The sequence below is a fragment of the Eschscholzia californica genome, unplaced genomic scaffold, assembly GCF_041429995.1.
Source record: "Eschscholzia californica isolate CP2 unplaced genomic scaffold, dmEscCali1.0.p SCAF_6, whole genome shotgun sequence".
Lineage (NCBI taxonomy): Eukaryota > Viridiplantae > Streptophyta > Magnoliopsida > Ranunculales > Papaveraceae > Eschscholzia > Eschscholzia californica.
In genome coordinates, this window is record NW_028238483.1 from 8,886,566 (window position 1) to 8,913,362 (window position 26,797).

At 38.4% G+C, this 26,797-nt stretch overlaps 3 protein-coding genes across 3 annotated transcripts; 2 read left to right on the forward strand and 1 right to left on the reverse strand.

Annotated features, from left to right (window-relative positions):
• The first annotated feature begins 13,692 nt into the window (after window positions 1-13,692).
• Window positions 13,693-17,219, forward strand: LOC147531592 (26S proteasome regulatory subunit). Its single transcript, XM_086649233.1, has 5 exons — window positions 13,693-13,955; window positions 14,168-14,228; window positions 15,032-15,145; window positions 15,785-16,148; window positions 16,868-17,219. Exons 1-5 carry the CDS (start codon window positions 13,815-13,817, stop codon window positions 16,887-16,889), a joined length of 702 nt encoding a protein of 233 aa, XP_086505359.1. The 5' UTR covers window positions 13,693-13,814; the 3' UTR covers window positions 16,890-17,219.
• A 3,053-nt stretch (window positions 17,220-20,272) lies between these two features.
• On the reverse strand, window positions 20,273-22,444 carry LOC147531593 (uncharacterized). Its single transcript, XM_086649755.1, has 6 exons — window positions 22,235-22,444; window positions 21,796-22,024; window positions 21,272-21,710; window positions 20,770-20,980; window positions 20,551-20,683; window positions 20,273-20,430 (listed from the first exon to the last, which is right to left on the reverse strand). The coding sequence occupies exons 1-6, from the start codon at window positions 22,442-22,444 to the stop codon at window positions 20,273-20,275; spliced, it is 1,380 nt and encodes a 459-aa protein (XP_086505881.1).
• Window positions 22,445-24,989: 2,545 nt separating this feature from the next.
• Window positions 24,990-26,576, forward strand: LOC147531594 (protein FAR1-RELATED SEQUENCE 5-like). The gene has a single exon (XM_086649756.1). It carries the CDS (start codon window positions 24,990-24,992, stop codon window positions 26,574-26,576), a length of 1,587 nt encoding a protein of 528 aa, XP_086505882.1.
• The last annotated feature ends 221 nt before the right edge of the window (window positions 26,577-26,797 follow it).

The following is a 26,797-nucleotide window of genomic DNA, read 5'->3' on the forward strand; positions in this document are numbered from 1 at the left end:
ATATTTGAAGTAATAGAAGAAAAAGAAGAAAGAAACTTACTTTTCTGCGCTTCTTCCACCAAACAGACCCTTAAGGAATTGATTTCCTTCTGTTTTTCCCAGAAATCTGCCAAACGCACCCTCTGGGAAAACGATTTTCTCGTCTTCCCGGAAATATTTTCCTCTCTGGAAATTTATTTTCTCACCTTCCTTAACTCTCTTTCTCTCTCTAAACTTCCTATTTTCTCTCTCTTTTCTTAATCTCTCTGTTAATCCTCTCTCTCTATCTCTCTCACAAAGACAGAACTAATAAGAAGACAAAGATATAAAATTAAAATCAATGAATAAAAACTCCATGGAAGCTCTCGGGTCTCTCTCTCTCTCTACAATCTCCTTCTCTGTAAACTCTCTATCTCTCTGTAATATTTCTATCTCTCACAAATAGAAAACCACAATCAAAGAAATAAAAAGAAAACAAAGAAAACAAATTGAATCAAAAGCTCTCTGTTTCCCTATCTCTCTCTCTCTCTACTTTCTTCTCTAAGCCGTCGTGATCCCCCTGTGCTTTGTTCTTTCTTCTGTTTTTATAACCCAAGGACAATCGAAATCTTTTTGTTTCTGTTTTGATTCCCATCGAATCTCTTGGTTCTCTCTCTCTCTAAAACCGTAAAGTTCCTCTTCTTATCGCTTTACCCTCTGTTTTGATTCACTCAAAAGATCTTCACAACCTATTTGAATTTGAATCCTTCTCATTCCCTCTCTAATTCTGTTTAAATCTCGGTCATCTCTCTCTCCTTCCATCCCTCTCTACTCGGGTCTCTCTCTCTATAATCAGTTTCGTTAGATAGAGACGAGAGAGAGAAGGAGATAATCTGGAAATTCCAATTTGTTTGAAGTGATTACGCTAGCATGCATCTCGGTGCAGTTTAACAAGTTGCAATTAGCCATCCGGTGAAGCCACATGACGCGGACTAACGATAGCCGTTGGATGAGAAATCCCGTGTACAGGAGCATCGAAGTAACACAGATTGCAATGCCCCGAATCACGGCCTATGACTCATCCCGAGAACACCCAAGAGACCCACCAAGCTTCCCGACAGTATACCACAAATTCCTGGTACCGTCAGATCGCGTCATGTCCTCCTGATAGATCTGCGCCACGTGGCTCTAGGTATTTTGGTCAAATGATTTTGACCCCAATCTTTGACCTCACCTAAATTGCTCGTCCGGACCCCGATTCGACTTCCGTTTTCGCCTACGGACTCGTCTTGAACTCTACTTTCCATCCGAACACTAATCTTGATCAAGAAGTCAGAATCAACAAATGACCAAAATGCCTCTAGTCTGTATTCTTTCCGAATTTATCCGTTTTGCACGCATAACTCTGTAAAAAGGTACCTGAACATAAAAGAGAGTAATTTGTGAGAGTAACTGCTCTAGAGACTAACTCGTCTAAATTAAGAGACTCAGATGGGACATTTCCATGTCTCATCAAACATCCCCAAACTTAGATTTTGCTAGTCCTCGAGCAAAACAGAAAAATAAAACTAAACCTATTTCACCACTTTCGTAGGGACCCACGATTGCACTTAGCCCGTGCAACAAGCCGTTAAACCTCTAGGTTACCCAAGAGGACGAGTTTTGTCTCGTGAGGGTTTGCAGTGAATATACCCACAAAATTCAAAAATCAAAAATGCAAAAGGGTCTAAATATGATATGGACTAAAAATGTTCATCCGGTAGATTTTCAAAAGTTAATAGAAATGAAATCCAAATTAATCGAACCACACAAATGCTAAAAATCCCTTCACTAGTAATCAAGACCTAAAGTGCACGTGACCAGCCAATATGAGTATCATTTCGGTTCAGAACGGACAAGACCTCGATTACTGTCTCGATACATTTCGCCTCGACTACTGCCTCACGGTCATACACTCAAAAATCAAAGTCACTCAAGAATGGTTCACTCTATGTGTTGGTATGAATATGAAGGAAAACTCAACACATGAAAAAGACGGACTAAAATTTTGTGGACGACTGATCTCAAAGAAGGAAACAACCACTAATATGGAATGGGGAAGCTAACCAACTCTTCTCACCTGATCTACTATCTAACAATGCTTCCTAAAGGTCGATAGACACTAATGATGATGTGACTAGAACTCCTGAGAACTCGACGTCTTCAAATCTTCAAGGACTACTTCAAGGACTACTTCAAGGGATAAACACTAAAACAAAACTACACAAACACTTTTTTTCTTTCATTTTCATTTTTTTTTTTCATTTTCTTTTTTCTTTTTTTTTTTTCTTTTTTTTTACTGACTCTGGTAATAAAACTCAAAATACATAACATACTTTCTTCACATTATTCTTTCCTTGGGTAAAATTCTTTCAACTTTGCTTCATGCCTTATTCTCAGGGTTCTAAATAATGATGACGTTTTATCTTTCTCTAGTTGACATTGTTTTCAAGTTTCTCAGACTACAAGAGAAGGTTTGCATTCCTGATGACATCCCTAGTGGTTGTAAAATTTGAACTCAAGAGATCAACTGAATTCTAAGGAATACTGCGAGGTTGAGTAGCTCTTCATTCTACTCAGAATTAGCTCAGAAGAGATCACTCAAAGCAAAAGAAAGGCTCAGAATCTCACATGGGTTAAGTCTCCACTAATGATCGATTAAGTTCTCCTAGAAAAGTCTACTCTTCACCTATCTAATACTCACATGGCTAGTGCACAGACAACTTCAAGACTCGAAATTCGTGGAAAAACCCTTAGCAAAAGCATAGTTCAACCGACTAGACTCTATAACTATTAACAAGCAAAAACAATTAGACTCACGTTTCCAATCCAAAAATTAAAAATTTTGAACCCTTTTGAATTTTTGAAATAAGGACTAAAAATTCAATCCCCATCCCCAAACTTAAACCGAACATTGTCCTCAATGTTCTGAAGACTATGTAAAAATAACAGGGTGAAGGGAGAGATATTACCCGATTCAGAAGTCCTATGCATGGGTTGCCTCCCAGAAAGCGCTAAGTTTAACGTCTTCAGCCAGACGAAACATATGAGTCAACCAACCTTAAGAACAACTCCATAAACCAATAGGCGAAACATCTGTGGATCTACCCAAGACACGAAGCGTTTAGTGGAGGATAGTCTCACATTTGTGTAAATATGTTGTAGTACCCGTGAGACTATCGTGATCGGGTAAGAATCCCCAAACTTAGACGACAATAAAGTCGTTAAGTTTGGCCATGGACCAGAAAGAGTATAGTCCTGGTAGAAAGGATCTAGGTAAGGAGGTATTGCACAATCTTTTAAACATGCTCCCGAGGGATATGACACAAGAGGATCTAGAGGACTATCAAAGACACCCAGAGTTAAACAAGGGGTTTCTAAAACAGGTACACGGAGTTCTTCCAAAGGAATCACTCGGTTACCAGACTCAAACTCTACCAAAGTTGGCTCAGATAAACCCTCTATAATCTGTTTGATCATGATGTCATTAGTGTCCTTAAAGAACTCTAGGTCCTTGACTAAGTCAAGCGAGTCATCATTCTCATTTACTAAATTGAGCAGCCAAGATTCATCATCATCTTTTATGGTGTGTCCATAGCTCAGTGGTGGAGCATTTGACTCATACGATGGAAGTGGTGACTCTAAGGTTGGCAAAGTAATAGGCTCAGACACCAACAAGGAGGTAGACTCTGACATGTTACCTATCTCATTAATACTACCCTCCTCATCTAAGCATAAAAGTTCCAATAGAGTTTCTAAAGGATCTCTCGACTGAGTTGTTGGTAATGCATCTTGAACTAATAATTCTACCAAGTTCAACCCACTAAACTCATCTATGTCATCATGGTGAAGTCCCGCATCAAAAATATTCATCTCCACCGTCATATTTCCAAATGACAATCTCAAAAGACCACTTCTACAGTATATGACAGCATCTGATGTAGCTAAAAATGGTCGACCCAAAATGACAGGGATTTGACTCTTGGTATCATGAATGGGTTCAGTATCTAAGATGATGAAATCTATAGGAAAGATAAACTCGCCAACTTTTATCAAAACATCCTCTACTATGCCACGTGGTCGTCTGACAGACCGATCTGCCAACTGAAGGACTACAGAAGTGGGTTTTATTTCTCCCAAACCTAATTGTAAGTACACCGAGTAAGGAAGAAGATTGACACTGGCACCTAGATCTAACAGAGCTCGTTCAATCTTATGGTTCCCTATAGTGCAAGGTAATGTAGGGCTTCCTGGATCTTTGTACTTAGGTGGGAGGTTTTGTTGGATAATAGAACTCACTTGTCGAGTCAAGAAGACCTTTTTATGCACATTCATCTTACGCTTTCTAGTACATAGGTCCTTAAGGAACTTAGCGTAAGCTGGGATCTGTTTTATTGCATCTAGTAATGGAATGTTAATATTGACTTGTTTAAATATTTCCATTATCTCGTCGAACTGAGACTTCTTCTTTTGCTCTACTAAACGTTGAGGATATGGAGCTATAGGAATGTAAGGCTCAGTAACTACAGGTGGTTCCTCAGACTCAGGAGCCTTCTCGGGCTCATCACTAGAAACTCTGGTTGGCATAGAAGAGGGTTCAGGATCTCTTTCACTATCTTCGGGAATTCCTACCTTATTATCAACTACCCTACCACTTCTAAGGGTGGTTACTGCATTGGCTTGACCCATTTGTTGTTTACCTAAAGTACCTTTTGGGTTTTGCTCCGTTTGACTAGGAAAATCACCTTTATCTTTCTGGCTTAGGGCTTCTAGCTTGGTTTCCAAACGAGTTATAGACTAGCCGGTCATTTGCATAAACTCAATTTGGGTCTTAGCTAGTTGATTTAGGGTTTCCTTCAAGGAGTCATTTTCTTGAGAAGGGTATTGGGTACTAGGTTGACCATATGGATTCCTGGGAGCATTAAACCCAGGAGGGTTCATCGAACTACTAGGATGTCCCTGATTTTGACCCTTGGACCAGGAGAAATTGGGATGATTTCTCCAACCTGGATTATATGTGTTAGAATAAGGGTCATACTTTTGATGATTGTCTTGCCTAGAGTTTTGGTAAAGAACATAAGCTTGTTCTTTTTCAGCAGAACTAAGAAATAGGGTACATTTGTTCCCTATATGAGAAGGGTCTCCACAGACGGAGCACTGATAAGAGGTGGATTCATTTCCAACACTCATGACCTGAGTGGGATCCTCCCTGAATGCTTTAGGCTGACCAAGCTCTAGGGCTTCTATTCTTCTAGCCATGGCGGCGAGTGTAAGTTCTGACTTATCAACTCTATAGATGCCACCTGTATTTGGAGTAGGATTTGCCCTAGTAGGAGGTCCTCTAGAAGTTTCCCATTGATGGGATTTCTCAGCTAGATCTTCTAGAAAAACCATGCAATCATCGGCGGATTTATAAGTAAAACCGCCACCACAGAATGATTCTACCATGGATGTAGTTGGGTAATTTAGTCCGTCATAGAGAATCTGGACTAGTCTTATCTTTTCAAAACCATGGTGTGGACACTGTAGTAAGATTTCTTTAAATCTCTCAAGATATTTATAGAGAGATTCTCCTTCTTGCTGCACAAAACTGTTAAGACTTTGCCTTAAAGAGGTAGTTTTGTGTTTCGGGAAGAATTTCAGAAGGAATGCACTGCTCAATTCTTCCCATGTAGTAATGGAATGAGGTTGTAAGGCATACAACCAAGATTTTGCTTTCTCCTTCAGTGAGAAAGGGAACAACCTAAGTCTCAATATTTCGTTAGGCATATTGGGGAAATTCATAGTCCCACAGATTTCTTCGAAATCCCTAACATGGTAGTAGGGATTCTCGTTCTCAACCCCATGGAAAACAGGGAGCATTTGAATAGTGCTCGGTTTCAACTCGAATTGAGTCGTGCATTGGGGTAACTGTATGCATGACGGTTGACACGTTCTAGTGGGATTCATGTAATCCCTGAGTGTCATAGGCTGATTTCCATCCCTGGCTTGGTTTAGATTCTCACCCATAGTGTCACTCAAAGAGAGACTCGCTAAAAGATTACTTAAATGTGCTTCTCTACTGATAAAACGATCTCTCTTATCACGATATCTTTTGGGCATAAACTAGAGCCCAACGACCAAGGATATTCGAACCAAAGAATCACTACGAGGAACCTATAGGAAAGCAAACACAAACAGTCTGACTCCACCAAGCAACCTAAACAAAATCTAGACAATAGACAGGTTTGTCAGATTCACCCTACAAATCTAGACAGCTCCTACTTCTCCACAACACTTGAACTTTGACTGTTTATAAAGGTTACTCGACCAGAGTAGTCGGTAGACAATTCTCCAGGAAGACAACCAACGATGAACGTTGTGATAGCCGTCTTCCTTCGGCAAACGTTTCCTCTTCTCGAGGCGGCCTTTTTGACAAGAATTGTTTACAAACTTTCCTCTGAGAATGCCTAGATAAAAGTCAATTTCCCGAGTTGTTTTTGAAGGGTCTTATGAGCTCGATACCTTAGGGGCTGATGTCTAAATATTTTAGCTTTTAAGTGAGGTTTGGGTTCGTGAATGTTGTTACCTATGTGGGCAAGAGAACGGTGATGAAATCCGTTTCTTATCTTGTAACTGGGTTAGTGCCCTTACTAGAATGATTACACTAAACAGTTCGGTCACAGCAATTAAGCACACGAATTCACACCAAAAACCCACTGACAGGAGATTCGTGGGTGTTCAAGAAATTTACCTCCCGTTCAAGACGGGCGATGACCTTTGTAGATGACCCGCGAATGTTCCGAGACTTCGTTTTGGTTTTTTTTTTTTCGGTTACAATTTAGCCCCTTAAATTAGGGTCAAAACTTAAAAAATAAAAAAAAAATAAAACTAGAAAGTCTAAAAAGTCTCTCTCTCACCAAAAAAATAAAATAAAAATAAAAATAAAAATAACAAAAAATGTAAATTCTCCTTCTTGAGCTCCTCTCCTTGTTGCGCCTTCTCCTTTGCTCCTTAGTGTTTTTTCTACACCAAAAACGGAAAAGCAAGTAAAAGTGTCCAAAAATATAAACTTACCAAAAAATAGAAATAAAATTAGATTAAATTTAAACTAAGTCCCCGGCAGCGGCGCCAAAAACTTGATGGGCCTAAAAGGTTACCCTAAAAGGTTTCCACCCGCAACTATACGGGCGTCAAGTAATAGTTCCGGTAAGACCGGTTCGTTCCTCAGAGACTAAGTTAAATTAATTCTAACCTTAAAACTATTGAGATTTAAAATTGGTTTTGATGGTGATAAAATAGAATTATAATATAAAACTCAAGAAAAATAAATAAATAAATAAATATTTTGATATTCAGAAGAAGGGAACCTAGGGTTTTCGAATCCGTTTTCCTAACAATTCTAAGGACAAATTAGTTTTGGTCTAATTCGATAGTTCTTTGTATAACTCAGGTTTTCAGTCCATGAACGGTCTAAAAAACCCGGAAGATATTATCGTTAAAATAATAAAAACTGTAATAAATTTATCATTAGAATAATTATTTAAACTTCATCTAAAACCCTAGATATAAAGGACTTAGCTAATCATGCTAGAAACGATAAATATTTGAAGTAATAGAAGAAAAAGAAGAAAGAAACTTACTTTTCTGCGCTTCTTCCACCAAACAGACCCTTAAGGAATTGATTTCCTTCTGTTTTTCCCGGAAATCTGCCAAACGCACCCTCTGGGAAAACGATTTTCTCGTCTTCCCGGAAATATTTTCCTCTCTGAAAATTTATTTTCTCACCTTCCTTAACTCTCTTTCTCTCTCTAAACTTCCTGTTTTCTCTCTCTTTTCTTAATCTCTCTGTTAATCCTCTCTCTCTATCTCTCTCACAAAGACAGAACTAATAAGAAGACAAAGATATAAAATTAAAATCAATGAATAAAAACTCCATGGAAGCTCTCGGGTCTCTCTCTCTCTCTCTCTACAATTTCCTTCTCTGTAAACTCTCTATCTCTCTGTAATATTTCTATCTCTCACAAATAGAAAACCACAATCAAAGAAATAAAAAGAAAACAAAGAAAATAAATTGAATCAAAAGCTCTCTGTTTCCCTCTCTCTCTCTCTCTCTCTACTTTCTTCTCTAAGCCGTCGTGATCCCCCTGTGCTTTGTTCTTTCTTCTGTTTTTATAACCCAAGGACAATCGAAATCTTTTTGTTTCTGTTTTGATTCCCATCGAATCTCTTGGTTCTCTCTCTCTCTAAAACCGTAAAGTTCCTCTTCTTATCGCTTTACCCTCTGTTTTGATTCACTCAAAAGATCTTCACAACCTATTTGAATTTGAATCCTTCTCATTCCCTCTCTAATTCTGTTTAAATCTCGGTCATCTCTCTCTCCTTCCATCCCTCTCTACTCGGGTCTCTCTCTCTATAATCAGTTTCGTTAGATAGAGACGAGAGAGAGAAGGAGATAATCTGGAAATTCCAATTTGTTTGAAGTGATTACGCTAGCATGCATCTCGGTGCAGTTTAACAAGTTGCAATTAGCCATCCGGTGAAGCCACATGACGCGGACTAACGATAGCCGTTGGATGAGAAATCCCGTGTACAGGAGCATCGAAGTAACACAGATTGCAATGCCCCGAATCACGGCCTATGACTCATCCCGAGAACACCCAAGAGACCCACCAAGCTTCCCGACAGTATACCACAAATTCCTGGTACCGTCAGATCGCGTCATGTCCTCCTGATAGATCTGCGCCACGTGGCTCTAGGTATTTTGGTCAAATGATTTTGACCCCAATCTTTGACCTCACCTAAATTGCTCGTCCGGACCCTGATTCGACTTCCGTTTTCGCCTACGGACTCGTCTTGAACTCTACTTTCCATCCGAACACTAATCTTGATCAAGAAGTCAGAATCAACAAATGACCAAAATGCCTCTAGTCTGTATTCTTTCCGAATTTATCCGTTTTGCACGCATAACTCTGTAAAAAGGTACCTGAACATAAAAGAGAGTAATTTGTGAGAGTAACTGCTCTAGAGAGACTAACTCGTCTAAATTAAAAGACTCAGATGGGACATTTCCATGTCTCATCATAATGCTTAGCAAGAAGCCGCTTACGATCGTCGGATCACTTCGGTAATCCGTGGCTAACATAGACCGGATCCTACAACAGGTTACACCAAAGAGTGATAGCTTGATCGGAGAGAGTTGACTAGTGGGAGCTTGCCTATAGATGGATATGATCCAGTCTGATAGTCCCAAAAAGATAGAAAGAATCGGGCTCGAAAAAGAAGCCCGAAAAGTGGTAAAACCCACTTATAGGGTGTCCTGATCAAGCCCAATGGGGACCGGCCATATAAGGTGGGTGGGCCGGCCAGGGTAAGTCCATAAGGGGCTTAAGTGGCCGGCCACACCATATTAGGGTAAAAACCTTAATTCGGGTCAGAAGGAGTTCTGACAGTTTACCTTTTCTGGGACTCTTATTGAAACCTAATTTGAGTGAGACTCCTATTAGGGTTCTCTATATAAGAAGGTTCATTAGAGTTCAGAAAAAGGGTTGGATTTTTCTCAAGAGAAAACAGCTTCTCTCTCACAATATACAGCTAAGTGGTGAGAGAGGGTTTTAGAGAAAAACTCTCAATCTATCTAATTAGTCAAAAGAAGAATGGTTCTTCTTCTCAACCTTCAAAGGAGTTCTAGCAGACAACAAAGAAGGGAGATAGTGTTATTTACTTGGGTGTCTCAAGTAGAGGAGCGACAATTGGAGCTCTCATCTTCTTTGGGATAAAGTCATTGGAATCTTATTCGGGAAAGCGAATCCAAGTATTCTTCTTTCAGTTTCTAGTTCATTATTAGTTCATGCATATGATCCTGGTTAATTAGTGTTAAACATATGATGTTTGAGATTCCGCTTACAACACTAGTTAGATGATTAGTAGTCTTAGAGACGTACAAAACCCAACATGATCGTCCACCGCCATCCAAGCCTATATAAACTAAATAAGTTTTACCTGAAAAGGGATCCGATATTTACCTTTTGATTTCTCAATAACTATTAACCTGCATCACTGAACTGGCTTAGGCATTGAAGTGTCTTTGTAGGTAGACCCCTTCATATGATTACCGATGACAAGGATGATCACTCAATTGAAGGTAACAAGGAAGATTTTCGGGATGATTTTTAAAATCACTTTTCGACATCATCACTTTGGTGCTAGAGGAAGGAGTTTGTCACTTCAGCAACCTCGCACATTCGTTATTGCAAATCCTACAGTTCTCAAAACATTTGGGCGCTCGATCTAAGATCACCCTACCTAGAGATGATAGTCTAGTGGAAGAAAGAGCCCGTCTGAGAAAAGAAGAGAGACGTTGTTACACCAAACGGGATGTTGATGCCTTTGAATACCTTGTAAGCTAAAGGTGTTTGGAAGGACGTCGGTAGAGTTTGATGTGGAAACTTCTTTCCTTAAGGATATTAAAGAATTAAATGTACCTTATCCTTCGGTCCAGATGAAAGAGCACAAGCTCATGCTATCTACCAAAATTCTAGGCATGATAATCGTCAGAAGTATGATCCTTTCTCTAACTCATACAGTCCAGGTTGGAGAAATCATCCAAATTTTTCATGGTCTCAAGGTCAACCTCAGGGCCAATTTAGTAATTTTACCAACCCTTCAGATTTTAGCCATCCTAGGAATCCTCCTACCCAAACTAGCACCCAAAATTCTTCTGAATATAAGGGGTTATTAGAAGATACTATAAACATGCTAGCCAAGAGTCATGTAGAGTTTAAGGAAACTACCCAACAGTTTATGCTAGCTACCACCCAATCACTGTCTAGTTTACAAACTCAAGTAGGCCAACTTGCTGAGGCCATGAACCAAAGAGAAAAGGGTAAGTTTCCGAGTCAACCTAAACAAAACCTTAAGGCCATACAAGATAGACGACCAACTGACCAAGCCAATGCTATAACCACTCTAAGGAGTGGAAGAGTTGTGGATAATAAGATACTTGTTCGCGAGGAAAATAAGTCCGAATGTATCCCATCGTCTTCATCAAATAAAGTCCCTAGTGATAAGCCTGAGAAGTCCTAGCGACGACCAGGGGCCCAAGGAGAAGTCCTAGCTAAACTAGTTGTGCTCAAGCCAACGAAACCAACCCTGGTAACGACATAACTCTCAGTCTCATAGTTAGTCATGTTGGCCATCGTCTCTTCTCTTGCAGGCCGAACTACATTTGAATCTTACCCCTTTGCTCCCACATTATTTCTTAATGGTCTTTAATCACTGTTATATATCTTCTTTGCTAGCCTAGCCCACTAACATCTTTATAATTTGTTATTTTGAAAGAGTTTAGTATTAGATTGTTCAACATTAATTCAGAGTGTTACGTGTTTGCAGGAAAATTCCCAACGACAATCAGCCCCAACAAATACAACTACGGTAAAGAAAACCTCATCAGCACAGGTGGGAAAGAAGACTTCTCAAACAGCTCTAGCACAAGTAGCCAGCTGAAGAGAAAATCGACCAATACTGGTAGTGAAGGAAATCTCATAATATACTCTACACTATGGGTGGGAATTATACCCGAAAGCCCGATACCCGTCACGTTTACCCGCGTCCGACAATGTCCATGGACGCCCGCGCCCGAAGATGGGTACTACCCGCCCAGCCCGATGATTTTTCATGGGCGGGCTCGGGTGAAAAGCTCTGCCCGCCCATACCCGAGCCCGATATGGTCACCCGGCGGGTGCCTATAGATGCCAATCATTTTGAGTGTCGATTATACTTCACTATAAAGCCCAAGGTAGATTTAGGGTTTCTCCCAATATATATAAAGTACACATTAAAGCAACCCTAATAGTTTACCACATTGAATCTGAAAAATTCGGTAGCATAGAGAGAGAAAAAAGCATCTAAGCTGTCTCTCTAGCCGTTTCTCTCTTATTTACTAGACCTTCTTATGCCAACCTTCTTTTCTATTAAATAAGTTATTGGGATCATCTTCCATCTCGATGTAGTGGTCAAATTTTAAGATTCTTTCGATGTGAAGGAATAACAAAGAACTAATGGAACATACAAAGACAAGCAAAAAAGTGGAAGACAACCAAGTCTCAGGTTTGCATATATAGATCTATATCAGTTGTTGACTTCTTATGTTACGGAATCTGAGTACTTCTTTCATTCTCGATTTATAAATTTTGTAAAGATTTGGTATCAATTTGTTTAGAGAAGCTTATTTGAACAATATCAAATTTCTAGAGTTTCTTGATCTGGTAGAAAAATATCAGATAAAGAAACCCGATGCCCGATTTGCCCGAAGCCCGACTTGCCCGCTGCTTTAGTGGGCTTGGGCGGGCTTTGATCATATGAGATTTCAGAAAAGCCCGCCCGAATCCGCCCGAGAACCCGAGTGGGTAGAGGAAAAACTTACTCGATCCGCCCGAGCCCAACTCAGAATTACCCGTGGGTGCCCATACTCGCCCGATTCCCACCCCGACTCTACATAACTCAACCCAGATCAGCACTGGAATGCGGAACTCTGGAAATCAGAAAGAAGGCCGAGCTTCTTGAAACAACTCTGGTCTAAGTAAACCATTTGCCTTCAGGGTCTTCATTGTCTGAGAAACACTCAAGTTATTTCTACTCCTCAGTCTCATTACTTTCGACTAAGGAGTGGCGGGACTCATGATGATGCATAAAATGTCCAGACGTTGACTAACGTCTGAAGAGTCAAGATCAAACCTGAAGTCTAACGGGTCAACCCGGCTTAAGGCAGCAGGACCGCTGAATCCTTGACGATCCGCTACACTCCCCTAACTGGGAGGTCGGCTAGAGGAAACTAGCCCTGTTACGCCCTCGAAATGGCCAGATCAGCCCTGGGTCTTCAAAGGAGTAAGGGGGGTCCGCACAGGTTCGACCAGTGTCTTACGCCCAGAACTGGGGAGGCAGCAGCGCCAAGCGACTCACCGACTTAATCCCGAAACTTCCAGAAAGATCTCAGTCGGCTATAGATCTGGAAGTGTTTAAGCAAGCTTGGGCTTCAAGAGTCTTAAGGGAGGAAATATCTCCTTGAAGATCTATCACCTCGGCAGGATATCTACAAAATATCCTTGAACTTAGGATATGTTTATTTATCCTAGATACAGGATAACTACAAAGGGAAACTCTAATTCGGCCTATAAAAGGACCTCATATCAACTTCTTTAAGGTAAGCTAAACAAGTCTAACAGCCTCCCCCACCCAAAAGGATCGATCAATACTCATTCTTTTACTGTAAAGAGCAATCTGACTGGCTTGAGCGTCAGAGCGGTTTTCTTTCTTTTGGCAGGTTCCCCCCTCCCCAGGTCTCCAATGGAAGGAGCAGGGAATCGAAGGAATATCGATCATCTAGACGGAATATTCGATCATAACGGAGGCTGTCATGCATCAGCTCCCCTTTCATGCTGATATAACGGAAGGCCATTTTTTTAAATCAATAGTATTTAAGTAGATTTAAAATTGTAATCAATTATTAATTGTAATCAATGTTGTTTAATCAAACTTATAAAGTAAATTCAGAAATTTCAATTTCAAATTTTCGCCCTCAAGAGAGGTTGGGGTTGGAGTTGAATTTTTGTGGTTGAGATGATGTTGAAAATTTTGGGGAAAAAGATTTTTTTCGGCGTAAGACAGATGGGGTTGGAGTTTGGGTCAAGCACCTATTTCATTACGTCATCACGTATCAGCCGTAGGAATAGATTTAAACGGTGGCAGAACTTTAACTTGTTTCTCACTACTCACTAGTTACTCCACCTTCCAACATTGAGTATCAAAACGAAGAAGAGAAACCCTACGATCCTGCAACTATGGTGGCCGCAGACCTCAAATCAGAAACAGTTTCTCTAATGGAACAAAGGGACGCTTTGGAGGCTGAGATGAATTCCATCATAGCTCGTCTTTCCCAGCCTGGTGGTCCTGGTATTTCTGGAAATCTCGTCGATTCAGAGGCATCTCTCTCTCTCTCTCTCTCTCTCTCTCTCTCTCTCTCTCTCTCTGTCTTAGAAGCTGCAACTGATTAGCTTAATTGGTGCTCATTTAGTTTTAGTTCTATAATTAGATTAATTTACTTGGAAATTTTTTTTTTTTAGATTTGATTACAAGAATTAGGGTTTTACTACCACAAATATGTTTTTTGATCTTTCTCGTTTCTTCTTTAAAGGGATTTCCTAGGACAGATATCGATATACCGGTTGTACGAGCTGATCGTCATCGTCTTTCTGGTAATGTAGACATCTGTTTGGAAGTTTTGTGTTTCGAAATGTATCTCATGATTATCTGCCACTACTTTTCTGTAAGGATTTGATTCTACATAGAGCCTCCACTTTAAGTTTGTTTGGATGGCAGTTTTAGGTTGAATAAAATGACTAGTATTGTGTATTCTATAGACAAATCTTTTGGATGCTGTCATGTTGATGAGGTGAGGCTAGTCTTGTGAGGATAGTCCCACATGGGAGAATGACGATCTTGCAACCAAGAATATAATGTTTAGGTTCTCTCCACTCATTGTCAATTGGTTTTGAGTTGGATGACCACAAACTTAACAATTCCTTGTCTCAGAATCTTCGAATAAGATTTGACTTGGGCACTTTTACTTTGTATCAGTAAGTAAATGCTATAAGGTCTAGAAACACAAACATCGAACTTGTAGATGATGAGGACGCCACACAACATTAGTGAGTAAATAAATAACTAATCGAAGTAATATATCTTTTGACAACAACTATTGGAAAAAGAACACCAACTTGAGACTATTAAATCGCTGCAAGAAGTGAACTGAACTTCAAAGCACTTGAAGACTACTGGAATACTAATACTGTTATACTAGGCCAATAACCACTGCTAAAAAATGGGTCTACTGACCCAGTTCCTGTTTTGCAAGATCCCTCGTGGGTGTTTTCTATAAGTTAGTCATATTTTGTGTACAATCTTCTTTCCTTGAACTATATTTCTGTAGTTTTTATTCATGTTCTTATTATTTTCAGAGGGAATCTGTTCTTGACACCTAAACTGTTCTTTGATACAGTGCTGCGTAATGATTACGATGATATCACTGCAAAAATAAGTGAAAAATTAGAAATTCTTCACTCCGCAAGGCTTACTCCTAATCCTAACCAATCTACATCCCCGAACAGTTCAGGTGAGGAATCTGTGGCCAATATTTCCTAGTGGAAAAGGAAAGCGAGCATGGGTCACTTTTAACTTTATCCAGTTCCAAATTTTCAGTATCGTATGTTTTTTTAGTTATACAGATTATTACATGTGTTCAGATGATCATAAGCATAGTAGTTCTTTAATTAACCGACAACATACTTTTGTGACTTCTATGTTTATAAGAATTTATAAAATATCTTTCAGCTGTTTTTTGGCTATTCTTAGAATTTTTTTTAATTGAACGAGGCTATTCTTAGAATTTAAGTTGGCTCAAAAGAACATTTACAAGTATCAGGAGTGAATATCATGTGTACCATACAATAAACTAGAAAATACCATGTGTGCTTCATAGTTTACAAGTATTCAGATTATAGACCTACGGAGTGTATGGAATGCTTACATGGTGGTAGGACCGTAGGAATGACTTCGGTTCTTGTACCCTCGTATGGCTAGTATCTAGTTTGTACAAAAGAGAATAATACCAAAGAATTCTTGATTATAGTGTCACATATGCGATCTTAGTTTTGATTTTAACCATATGAATCACCTGGAACTATCAAATTTATATAACGTACTAAATATCAGTTTTACTGTCGTGACACTGAATTCATGTATCTCTTACCAGCTTATGGAGAAGGGTCAGATAATCAAGTTCCAAACCCCAATAATACGATTAGATCAGCATCTCCTCACGGAGTTCTTCCTAAAGAAGAATCCAGTGTCGTAACCATGGGCTCACATTCAAGTATTCCATTTGCAATAGTTGATGAAATAGGTGATGCATCTCCAGCAGCAGAAGATGGGCTGCAACTTGGAGATCAGATTATGAAATTTGGTAATGTCGAATCTGGTGATAATTTGCTACCAAGGCTTGCTTCTGAATCTCAGTCAAACCAAGATCAAGCAATCCCCGTGGTGATTTTGAGGCATGGTGCAGTAATCAACTTTACTGTGACACCAAGGACATGGCATGGTCGGGGTCTATTGGGGTAAGCTTGTTATTTTTCTGCGGCTAATTTTCTTCTCCATTGAAAACTTTTTGAGCTGTTTTTACCTCTAGGAAAATTCTATAGGCATTCCAACACATCCGACTTTGAAGTTCAGGCTCTGTAATTTGTTAATGTGTACTGAGCTCGAGCTCTGTCTAGTTAAGTGGGCGTCCACCTCATTCGGGCGCCTCATGTGACCAAGCCGCACACCCATCGTCAAAGGTGCTCGGGCCGACTATAGCCAAAATGGGGAAGCATGTAGAATTTCCCTTCACCTCTAAGTTACGTGATGTAATATCCGTCCCCATACTAGCGATGTATCCATGATTTAGGCAGCACAAGGACCCACTTGGCCCAGTTCCTCATGGTTTTCTTCCCATGGTCCTGCCATGGGTAGCCTAGGATTCCTCAAGTAACTCGCCAACCCACCCATAGGCCTACATAAGCAAAATATAAGGTAATGTTTTTTTCTTAGTAAGATCAGAAGTCTGACTCCAGGTCTGAATTGACTCGAGTAAGATGTTTTTCTTTTTTTGTCTGATTTATGATGTCTAACTAATCTGACTGACTGATTTAGGTTGGTTTTTGTTCCGTTTTTGTTGACAATTTAGGTTCAGACGTGCTCGTTTCATATAATGCAAACAAAAAAAAACAGTACCTAAGTTTGTTACTGATGCAGTTTATTTTGCAATGTTTCTAAATTTTTTCTTTTCTTGCAGATGCCATTTTCGGATCTTGTGAGATGTTATTTCATGTCAGGAAAGCTACTCTGTTAACTTAGTAAGGCTTTCGTATTTTTTTTTCCGCAAGAAAAGGAAAACATTTTATGTGCCAAGTCTGAAGGTAACTTGCCAATCCTATATTTCCTGCACTGTTCATTTCGGACGACATCTCATGAATTTGAATTTTAAGAGGACTTGATCTGGAATTAGCTTGAGAATTCTCTGTTCTCTTTTACTGTTTATTTTTCTTCTCTTACAATTTTTCGTGACTCTCTTATTGTTAAGTTAAATATCTCGCAACTATTCCGCGCACTAAATAAGATTTAAGGTCTAAATAACGATTATGCCAGAACTGCAAGTCGTAATTTTGGTTCAGTTTCTGATTGTGTTAGAAGATCGTTTGATGAAGAATGATGTTGGGGCTTGGTGGTTGTTTACCAAAAACAATTTCAAAAGCTTTTTCTCACAAAAGTACTCTTTTATAAAGGCAAAATTACTATTAACTATTAATATGGTGTGTTCGATTCAGACATTGACTTTACCCTTTCCTATTCATATAAAACTGAATATCGTAGAGCTAGATCTTCCTCAAGATCTTCCTCATTTACTTTCTATACTGAATCAAAATGGATACTTAGTGTGGACTGTCTTATTTAGTTATTTTAGATCATTGTCTCCCCATCATACTGCATCTAAATTCCTTCAGACCAAAATCCCGGCCAGATCCAGCTTGGTCTCTCGTCTCTTAAACAGCACGAGCTTTGATGTGCTATCCCAGCTGTTCCGATCTGATGACTATGCATCCTGCACTCACTTCCTATAAATCCTGAGCCTTATGACCGAGCTAGCAGTTGTTCTTGAAGAGCTTTTTGTTGTCTCGACCGAAGATCCGAGCTGAAGGTTGGAGTTGCTGTTCTTCCCGAGCAGCTCTGTTCCTTCTCGTGTCGTGCCTGTTGTTCGGCCAAGTTTGGCCGGCTACCCCTTAGTCTTTCTCTCTCTACTTCAGAACAAATCTTGGAACAAAAAACCCCTAGCACTGAGAAAGCCTAGCTTTTTGATGGAGAAAAAGCCCCAAATCAGATTTCCTTTTTTTTTTTTTTTGTGTACTCCACCCAAAAGACTAAAACCCTTGACTTGGTCTCAGGATATTGACTTAGTCTTCGGGTGCTCATAAAATCTTCTTTAGACTCTTGGGCTTGAGTTTGGGATTAGAAACTAACGGGGTGCCTTCATCATTTTCTCTACATCCTCTAATTTCTAGCAAAGACCGAAATGTCCCTCGATTTCTTTCTTTCATAATTTCTCTGTCCGAACTCCTAGCGGACTTCCGTTATTGTTGTCGGACTCATTGCCTCCACTTGCCATTTAACCTCTGATTTTTCACCCAAATGACCAAAATATCTGTGGTGTTGTTTTCTTCTGATACACATGAGATGAAAATGTGATAAATTGCTTTGTTTTATTTTGAATCTAACGTCAAACGCTAAATAAGCTCCCTAACAAGAAAAGCACATAGATAATTAAATATAAAACCCGAAGCGAACTAACTCATCGAGGATAAGTGATCCAAATGTGGCATTTTCACGCCATACCGCTTCTCGCGAATCCCAAAGCAGACCTAGTTGTATTTGAGGCAGGACTGGAGCTCCTTAGATGATCTTGCCGACCTCCCAATTGTGGCTTAGGTATATACCTCTTTTACGTTCAGGGGTCCTGTCGCCTTGAGACGGGTTGACCCCCTGGGCTTTTGGTATTCTAATGACTAATTGACGATAGTCAACAGGTGACCATTTTATGTATTATCAGAATCCACGCGTTGATGGCTATTTGTATATAACATTCCCTGACACGGACAAATCTTCTAGTGATTCGTGTACCGTTTATTGGTATGGGCTTTCGGAATTTGGCATGCTTTAGCTTCCCACATCCCGTTGCCATGTTCAAGTTTATCTTGGAGCTCGGGCAGACCAGGCTTAGTTGGTTGGTCTTTCTCTTCTCCAGACCTCATTCTAGGTCATGGTTTGTGTCGGGAGATCTAGGGTCTCTTAGACTTTCCCGTGCCTTGAGACAAGATGGGACTTTAAGGTGTCGGCCTGACTCCCGCATACCTCCCTTCGTATTTATAAGATCAAGAGTACAACTTTAACCACGGTTGACCTGATTTGTTTTAGAGTCAAAGCTTTAATTCTTTGTAGTCTTCAAACACTTTCTCAAATTCAATTTTTTCCCCTAGTTTAATAGTTTATTTTAGATTTAGAGTTAACTCTGAACAAAACCTCGTGGGATCGACCTTGTAAGATGTATCATATTCGCATACAGTTTATACACTTGCGAGTTTCAATTTGATCTAATTAGCCTGACTAGATTTTACAGTAATACTACAGATAAAGATCTCTTCCAAAAGGTAAGAGATAGTTCATTGTTGTTATTTTTCAAGAAAAGAGTATTTAGAGGTTAAATTTCGGTCGTTCGATTTCCAATTTTTGTCCAAAGAGAGTAAACAAATTCCTCTCCGCGCGATAGAATTTTGGTGATGATGAAAATAGTAACCAGTGAGATTTCCTTGTTGAAATATTGAATTATGTTGTTATGTTAAGGAAATTTGTCTCGTTATCACAGAAATTTGGGAAAAATAATTGCCACTAAAATTTTTTAAGAGTAACGCAGAAAATTTGTAAACATTTACCCCATAAGTTAGTGCAACATGTTGCGGCCCGCTGATTTCCAGTGTTGATGACAACAACTAGGTTGAATAAATGAGGAAGAAGTTTGAATGGAGGTTGATGAAAAGTTAGAACTAAGTTGTTTTTTCTCTTTAAGGTTGTGTTTGATAGTGTTTTAGCAGAAAGAAAAAAAATAGAGAAATATTTGCAGCGAGAAACATTTTCACCTAAAAACATTTTCTTCATAATTATTTTTCATATTTTCTGATGTTCGACTTGCCAACGAATAAAAGATTTATTTTCCAAATATTTTATTTTCTACTGTTTGTTTTACCAAGGGAAAATTTTGTTGTTTCTAGATTTCCAATTTTATAAAACCACTTTAGTTATAAAACAAGATCTTCTTCAACATAAATAAAAACACAAATAGACTTTCTATGTTTTTCTCACACTTCAAAAATGCAAATATTTAATTAAGTCATAATATAATATTAATTTCACGGAATTATTAGGAATAAAAGCATTCACCTTCAAACAAGAAATTAAACTCCTTAACTTCCGTTTAACCATGTCGCCCTTGTTGTCTCTGAAAATTAGCTAGTTTCATTCTAAGCCATGTCACCCTTGTTGTTTCTGAAAATTCAAAAAACAACTGCGCAAGTTCAGGTTTTTCTGAGAACATATCCAAAGCACCATAAAATTCAGTTTCGCTCAAATCTGGAATGGCCTTCAGAGCATCTTATACTCCACGAACTGAAGGAGCTTGACATGCTTCAGCAAGCTTGTTTGCAACTTCCGCGAGCATAGTACATGTATCATCAAATTCTAATCGCCGCCTACGTTTTGGTGTTATGGATCGATTACGACTATTAGATGTTGGAGAACAACGACCTTCATCTTCATCCAAATTGATGGACTCCGTTTAGTAGTTTCACCTGTATTGGAAGTGGAATAAATGTGAAATTCATAGAAACAATTAATAGTTTATAAGTCAAATAATTAAAATGATTCTCTAACCACGAGTTTCATGCAAAATGTCGTCTGCCTCTACTTGCCTATTACCAGTGGCTTGTTCAGTGCCAATTATGGCTCCTAATTTTTCCTGATACGGAAAACTTTTTGTGCGCAAGCCTTTTGCAGTTGGATGTGCCTGTTAAACATCAGATATCAAAAACAAAATTACATTTCTTTTAAAATTTTCAAGACTAAAAAATTGAAAAATCAAATACAACTTACTGCGACGTAATCAGCCCAGGCATCGTCATCAGCTTCAATGTGAAAAGTTTCAGAATTGAAGTTAAATCCGCTAGAGTTGATCGCGTCTCTCGCTGCAGAATAATGTACTTTAAATGTCTTCATGCGAGCCTTGATATTTTCAACACTAATAACAACCGCCGCCTTCTTAAATATTTCGTTAATCACTTTTGATTTCCGTTCTTCTCCCCAACTAAAATGCAGTCGTACAACGTATTCACTAAGATTTCATCCATTAGATTGCTCCATGTTACAGTAGGTCTCTTACTTTTTTGTTTGAAGTGGTGATGTTAGACTGAGAAGCCATCTTTAATCATAAAAAATCACAACGTTATTGAATTTCAAATAATTAAATTTAAAAAACTAACAAAATAAAATATCATACTTATAGTCGAAAGATATGATAAATAATATAAAATGAGTGAAATTTTTAGACTTCAACTTTAGCTAAGATAACAATTATAAATTTGGATTATCTGCCCACATCTCTTCTGCTATGAGGTCTCTATTGGCAGTCCAAACTTGTGACAGAACCATATTGATTTCTGAATCTTGCACTGTGTGATTTACATCGTCTAGCTCGTTTACTTCATCATCGTCTGTATCACTATCATCTCCACTACTTATATCATCAGGGTCTCCATCTCGTAAAAAGTTATGTAATGCACAACATGCAATTACGATCTTGCCTTGTGTGTCAATATCATGGAATGGCGCATTTCTCAAATACGCAAATCTTTTCTTTAACAATCCAATAGTCCTTTCGACAACATTACGTAATGAGGAATGCCGATAGTTAAATAGTTCCTTAGAATTTTGAGGTCTTCGACCAGTATGATCTTGAAGATGATAGCGTGTGCCCCGATATGGTGTGAGAAATCCAGGTACAAGTGGAAATCCAGCATCAGCGAGATAGTATTTTCCTACATGGGCGTAGATATTTCTATTATATCAACTATACATCTGACTACTTTGTATCAATAGTTATAGTAAAATACAATTACATACCAAGTGGAACGGTCAACTTGCGTCGAGAACGAGAGACCGCACATCGTAATAAACGACCATCATGAGCGGACCCTTCCCACCCAGCAAGTACATAATGAAATTTCATATCAAACCCACATGCGACAAGAACATTCTGAGAAATATAAGCTTTCCTATTACGATATCTTGGTTGGTCTTTGATAGGAGCTTTTGCTCGAATATGTGTACCATCAATGGCACCAACGGCATCCTATAAAATAATAGGATGTAAACTAAACCATGCACATAATTTATATTTGAATAAATTATGGGCTCGTAAACATAAACTAACCTTAAACTACTCATGCCAGGCTTGTCGTCGATTTCCATCAGATGGAGAGTTAGCACTTGTTGCTGGTTTAACAATATCTTTATAGAGCATAAGTATCGTTGACAACATTATATGAAAATACCTACTCACTGTTTCCCACGACCGAATGAACTGGAGAACTGAATTACGATTACGTTGATCGTGCCCAACAGTGTTTAAAAATATTGCAACTTGCTCTTCTACCTTGACATTTCGATTATCTACTAAACCATAAACCCGTAAGCGTGCACATAACCGTTGAAAGGGACCTCGTTTCATTCGAAGTTGTTCGTGGCAATATCGATCACTTTCAGAATACATTCTTTGCAAAACCTTATTTCTCTCTTGGTCTCGATTTATGTAAGGTCTCCTATCAATAATTTCATTGTTTCTACGACGAATACATAAATACGCATAAATAATGATTATCATCATCATAGATGCAACACGTAGTCGTAGTTGTCGTGTCAACATACTGTAGCAGTAAACTAAAACGAGAAGTAAAATCTATAAGATAAGTATTACTATATCGATAAACATACATAAAAATTGAAGCAGACAATAAAATATAAATAAATTTGAAACCAATCACATTATGAATATGACAAGAAAATTGTTAAACACAAGATCAACAGTAGGATGGTAAAGAAAAAACCTACTAGAAAAAAAACATCTTGGATACATCTTTCTAAGACTCAGGATTCTTGTTCATGCACTTATTCTCTGTTCTTCTACTACTACTACTACTACTACTACTACTACTAATGGTATTAAGGTATTGATCTCCCTCCTCATTGTCCTACTACTTACAACTACTGATGATAATTTTAATCTCCCTCCTCATAGTCCTACTACTACTAATGGTATTAAAAGTATTACTAGTTTTCTCACTGATGATCTACTACTACTACTACTACTACTACTTTAGATGATAATTTTAATCTCCCTCCTCCTAGTCCTACTACTACTACTAATGGTATTAGTAGGAATGGTGTTATTTTATCGAAAAAGATCAAAAACACCAATTTTAATCTCCCTCCTCCTAGTCCTACTACTACTACTAATGGTATTAGTAGGAATATTGTTCTTTTATCGAAAAAGATAAAAAATACTACTACACTATTTATCGAAAAAGATCAAAAATACTAGTACTAAGGTATTGATCTATTAAGGTATTGACTACTACTACTACTACTACTACTACTACTACTACTACTACCAATGGTATTAAGGTATTGATCTGCCTCCTCATAGTCCTACTACTAAGTATTAAGGTATTAATCTATTAAGGTATTGACTACTACTACTACTACTAATGGTATTAAGGTATTGATCTATTAAGGTATTGATCTCCCTCCTCATAGTCCTACTACTACTAATGGTAATTAATAGACTACTACTACTACTCCCTCCTCATAGTCCTACTACTAATGGTATTAATAGACTACTACTACTACTACTCCCTCCTCATAGTCTTACTACTTACAACTACTGATGATAATTTTAATCTCCTTCACAGTCCTACTACTACTAATGGTATTAAGGTATTGATCTCCCTCCTCATAACAACTACTGATGATAATTTTAATCTCCCTCCTCATAGTCCTACTACTACTAATGGTATTAATAGTATTACTAGTTTTCTTACTAATGATCTACTACTACTACTACTACTACTACTTTAGATGATAATTTTACAACAATGATACTCTTCCCGGCTGATTTCCCTGCCCAATCCCGGCCGGGTGAGTTGGCTTGCCAACTGGGAAGAGTATCATGAGTTGGAAAGCAAGAAAACGATATTTTCGCTTCAGTCCGTAATAGTATATATAATTACAGTTGAGGACCTCATTAAATTAATAGAAAATAAATAATAGAAAATCAGGTTTGTAGAAAGCAAGAGGATGTGTCGGCTTTTTATCAACTTCACCAAGAAAATTACCCCCAAACTTTTGCTAAGGTTTTTCTAGGTCTAAATCACACAACTATTAATTAAGCTTTGAATCAACCAAAATTTATCCCCCAAACCGAGGTAAGTTTGTTTGATCTCTAATCTTCCTCTCATTTTGTCTGTCTAACTTTCATCTTCTGATGCCCATTATTCTAGGTATTAACTGTGGTTCCCATTATTCTTTATTTGAGAAAATCAGTCCTCCTATGTCAACCAAACAAAACCATATCAACAACTCATGATAGATTATATATCAAGATACAACATGGATTTTCGAGAAGATTATTTTCTAGAAACTAAATCATACGTACCCTAAATCAGCAATTACAATGCTAATACTATCTTGTGAGCGTCGATCCAGTGCTGCTTGTGCAAGTGCTTCGCAAAATAATCTTCTCGAAAATTATTTATTTGAGAAAATCAAAACTCAATTTGGGTTCATCTTTGAATCACACAACTCTTAATCAAGCTTTGAATCAACCGAAATTTTTGGGGGAAACCAAGCTCGGGATTTTTTATGTCTACCTCCCTCTCTCTCTGTCTAACTCTCATCCTCTCTCTCTCTCTACAAGTTTGAAATTGGTACACCTATTATTTATTTTCATTATATTATTTAGATGTGTTTGTGAACATTTTATATTGTGCAGGATATTGGAACTGTGGTGCCCCATTTACATACCAACTAATAGGTGTAACTCTTGATTTGTTCTCATTTTACATTTAAGTTAGAATCTTATATGTGTTCGATTTCTGATATACAAGTAAACTTTTATAAGATAAGTAAGATACGGATCGATGTGTGTCAGGAGACTAATATTTATAAATGAACAATAAATATATTTGACATAATAGTGTACTTCAGACATGAATTATGGGAACTTCGAAAGTAATGAACAATAAATATATTTTGCAGAGATGTCGCAATCTTCAGAAAGTGAACATATGGATGATTTTGAGCTAATGACCGAGAAAGAAAGTGACAAACATAAAGAAGTAATTATACCAAGTGTTGGTTTGGAGTTCCAAACCATTGATGAAATGTATGAAGTATGTCTTTCTTATGCTAGAAAAGAAGGGTTCTCAATAAGCAAACGATCATCAAAAAAAGGGGAAGGAGTAGTTCGATACATTACTAGTGTTCTTTACATTACTTGTGGGAAAAATGGGCGAGCTAAATCAGCAAGTAGCAATCCTATTCAACCACAACCTACTAGTAAAACTGGGTGTCAAGCCAAAATTTGTGGGAAGTTGAATGAAAGTGGGAAGTACGAAATTACTAGTGTTCTTTTAGAGCACAATCATATTCTTAGCCCCGGAAAAGCTCGCCACTTCAGATGTTATCGAAAGATTAATGCACGTGTGGCAAGACAACTTGAAATTAGTGATATGGCAGGAATTAAAGTGAACCGAAACTATAAGCAACATGTTGTAGCAGCTGGTGGACATGAGAATGTCCCATTTAATGAAAGAGATTGCAGAAATTATATACAAAAGAAAAGAGCAATTCGTCTTGGGGAAGGAGATGCTGCAGCTATTCAACGATACTTTTTGACTATGCAGAAGAAGAGCAATGGTTTTGTTTTTAGTATGGATTTAGACTATGAAGGTTGCTTACGTAATGTGTTTTGGGCAGATAGGAGGAGTGGAGAGGCATACGAAGAATTTGGCGATGTTGTAACATTCGATACAACCTACCTAACAAATAGATATGGTCTTCCGTTTGCTCCTTTTGTTGGGATTAACCATCATGGGCAATCTGTTCTTTTGGGTTGTGGTCTATTGTCCAATGAAGATACAGAGTCATTTAGTTGGTTGTTTAGGACTTGGCTTGATTGTATGGATGGTAAGGTGCCTGATGGTATTATTACAGATCAAGATCAAGCTACGCGGTGTGCTATTGAGGAAGTTTTTCCTAACACAAGACACCGATGGTGTCTTTGGCATATAATGAAGAAGATACCTCAGAAACTAAGTAGCTACAAAGAATACAAGAAGATAAATACTACGCTACATGATATTGTTTATGACACAGTTAGCATCGAAGAGTTCGAGTCTAAGTGGAAATATATGATGGATCATTATAGTGTATGGGATAATCGATGGTTGGATGATATGTATAGAGAGAGAAAACGATGGGTTCCAATATTTGTGAAACCTTACTTCTGGGCGGGAATGTCTAGTACCCAACGAAGTGAGAGTATGAATGCGTTTTTTGATGGATATGTTAACGCGAAAACCTCATTAAAGGTTTTTGTTGAACAATACAACGTCGCTTTAAAAGATAAAGTTGAGAAAGAGGCAAGAGAAGACTTTAGGTCTTATAATTTAATTTGTCTTTCCTTGTGTGACTCCTTTCGAAATAGAAAACATATGAGGGACATTTACACACTAGCTAAGTTTCAAGATTTTCACTCTGAACTATCTGGAAAACTTGCTTGTGACTATGTGGAGGTTAGAGAGTATGGCACACAGTATGAGTATTTAATTGGGTTATTTCCCTAATGGCCCCCTACTTTGTGACCAGCTTCCCGCCTGGCCCCCTACTTTACGAAAAATACCCATATGGCCCCCTAAAACCGTTAACTTTAACTTTCCGTCACTCTCTCTCCTCCATCTCTTTTTCTCTCTCCGCCATGTCACGCCACCTCATCTATTAGGCCACCTCATCACCTTCTCCGGCAGAGGTCGCCGGCCGGCCAAATTTCCGGCCGGCGACCTTTAAA

Coding starts and splice junctions, on each gene's coding strand:
- LOC147531594 (XM_086649756.1), top strand. CDS start 24,990: ATGTCGCAATCTTCAGAAAGTGAACATATGGATGATTTTGAGCTAATG.
- LOC147531592 (XM_086649233.1), top strand. CDS start 13,815: ATGGTGGCCGCAGACCTCAAATCAGAAACAGTTTCTCTAATGGAACAA. Junction 13,956..14,167: donor GAAATCTCGTCGATTCAGAG/GCATCTCTCTCT, acceptor TCTTCTTTAAAG/GGATTTCCTAGGACAGATAT. Junction 16,149..16,867: donor CATGGTCGGGGTCTATTGGG/GTAAGCTTGTTA, acceptor CTTTTCTTGCAG/ATGCCATTTTCGGATCTTGT.
- LOC147531593 (XM_086649755.1), bottom strand. CDS start 22,444: ATGTATTCTGAAAGTGATCGATATTGCCACGAACAACTTCGAATGAAA. Junction 21,711..21,795: donor CAAGTTGACCGTTCCACTTG/GTATGTAATTGT, acceptor ACGCCCATGTAG/GAAAATACTATCTCGCTGAT. Junction 20,981..21,271: donor GACCTCATAGCAGAAGAGAT/GTGGGCAGATAA, acceptor ACTGCATTTTAG/TTGGGGAGAAGAACGGAAAT.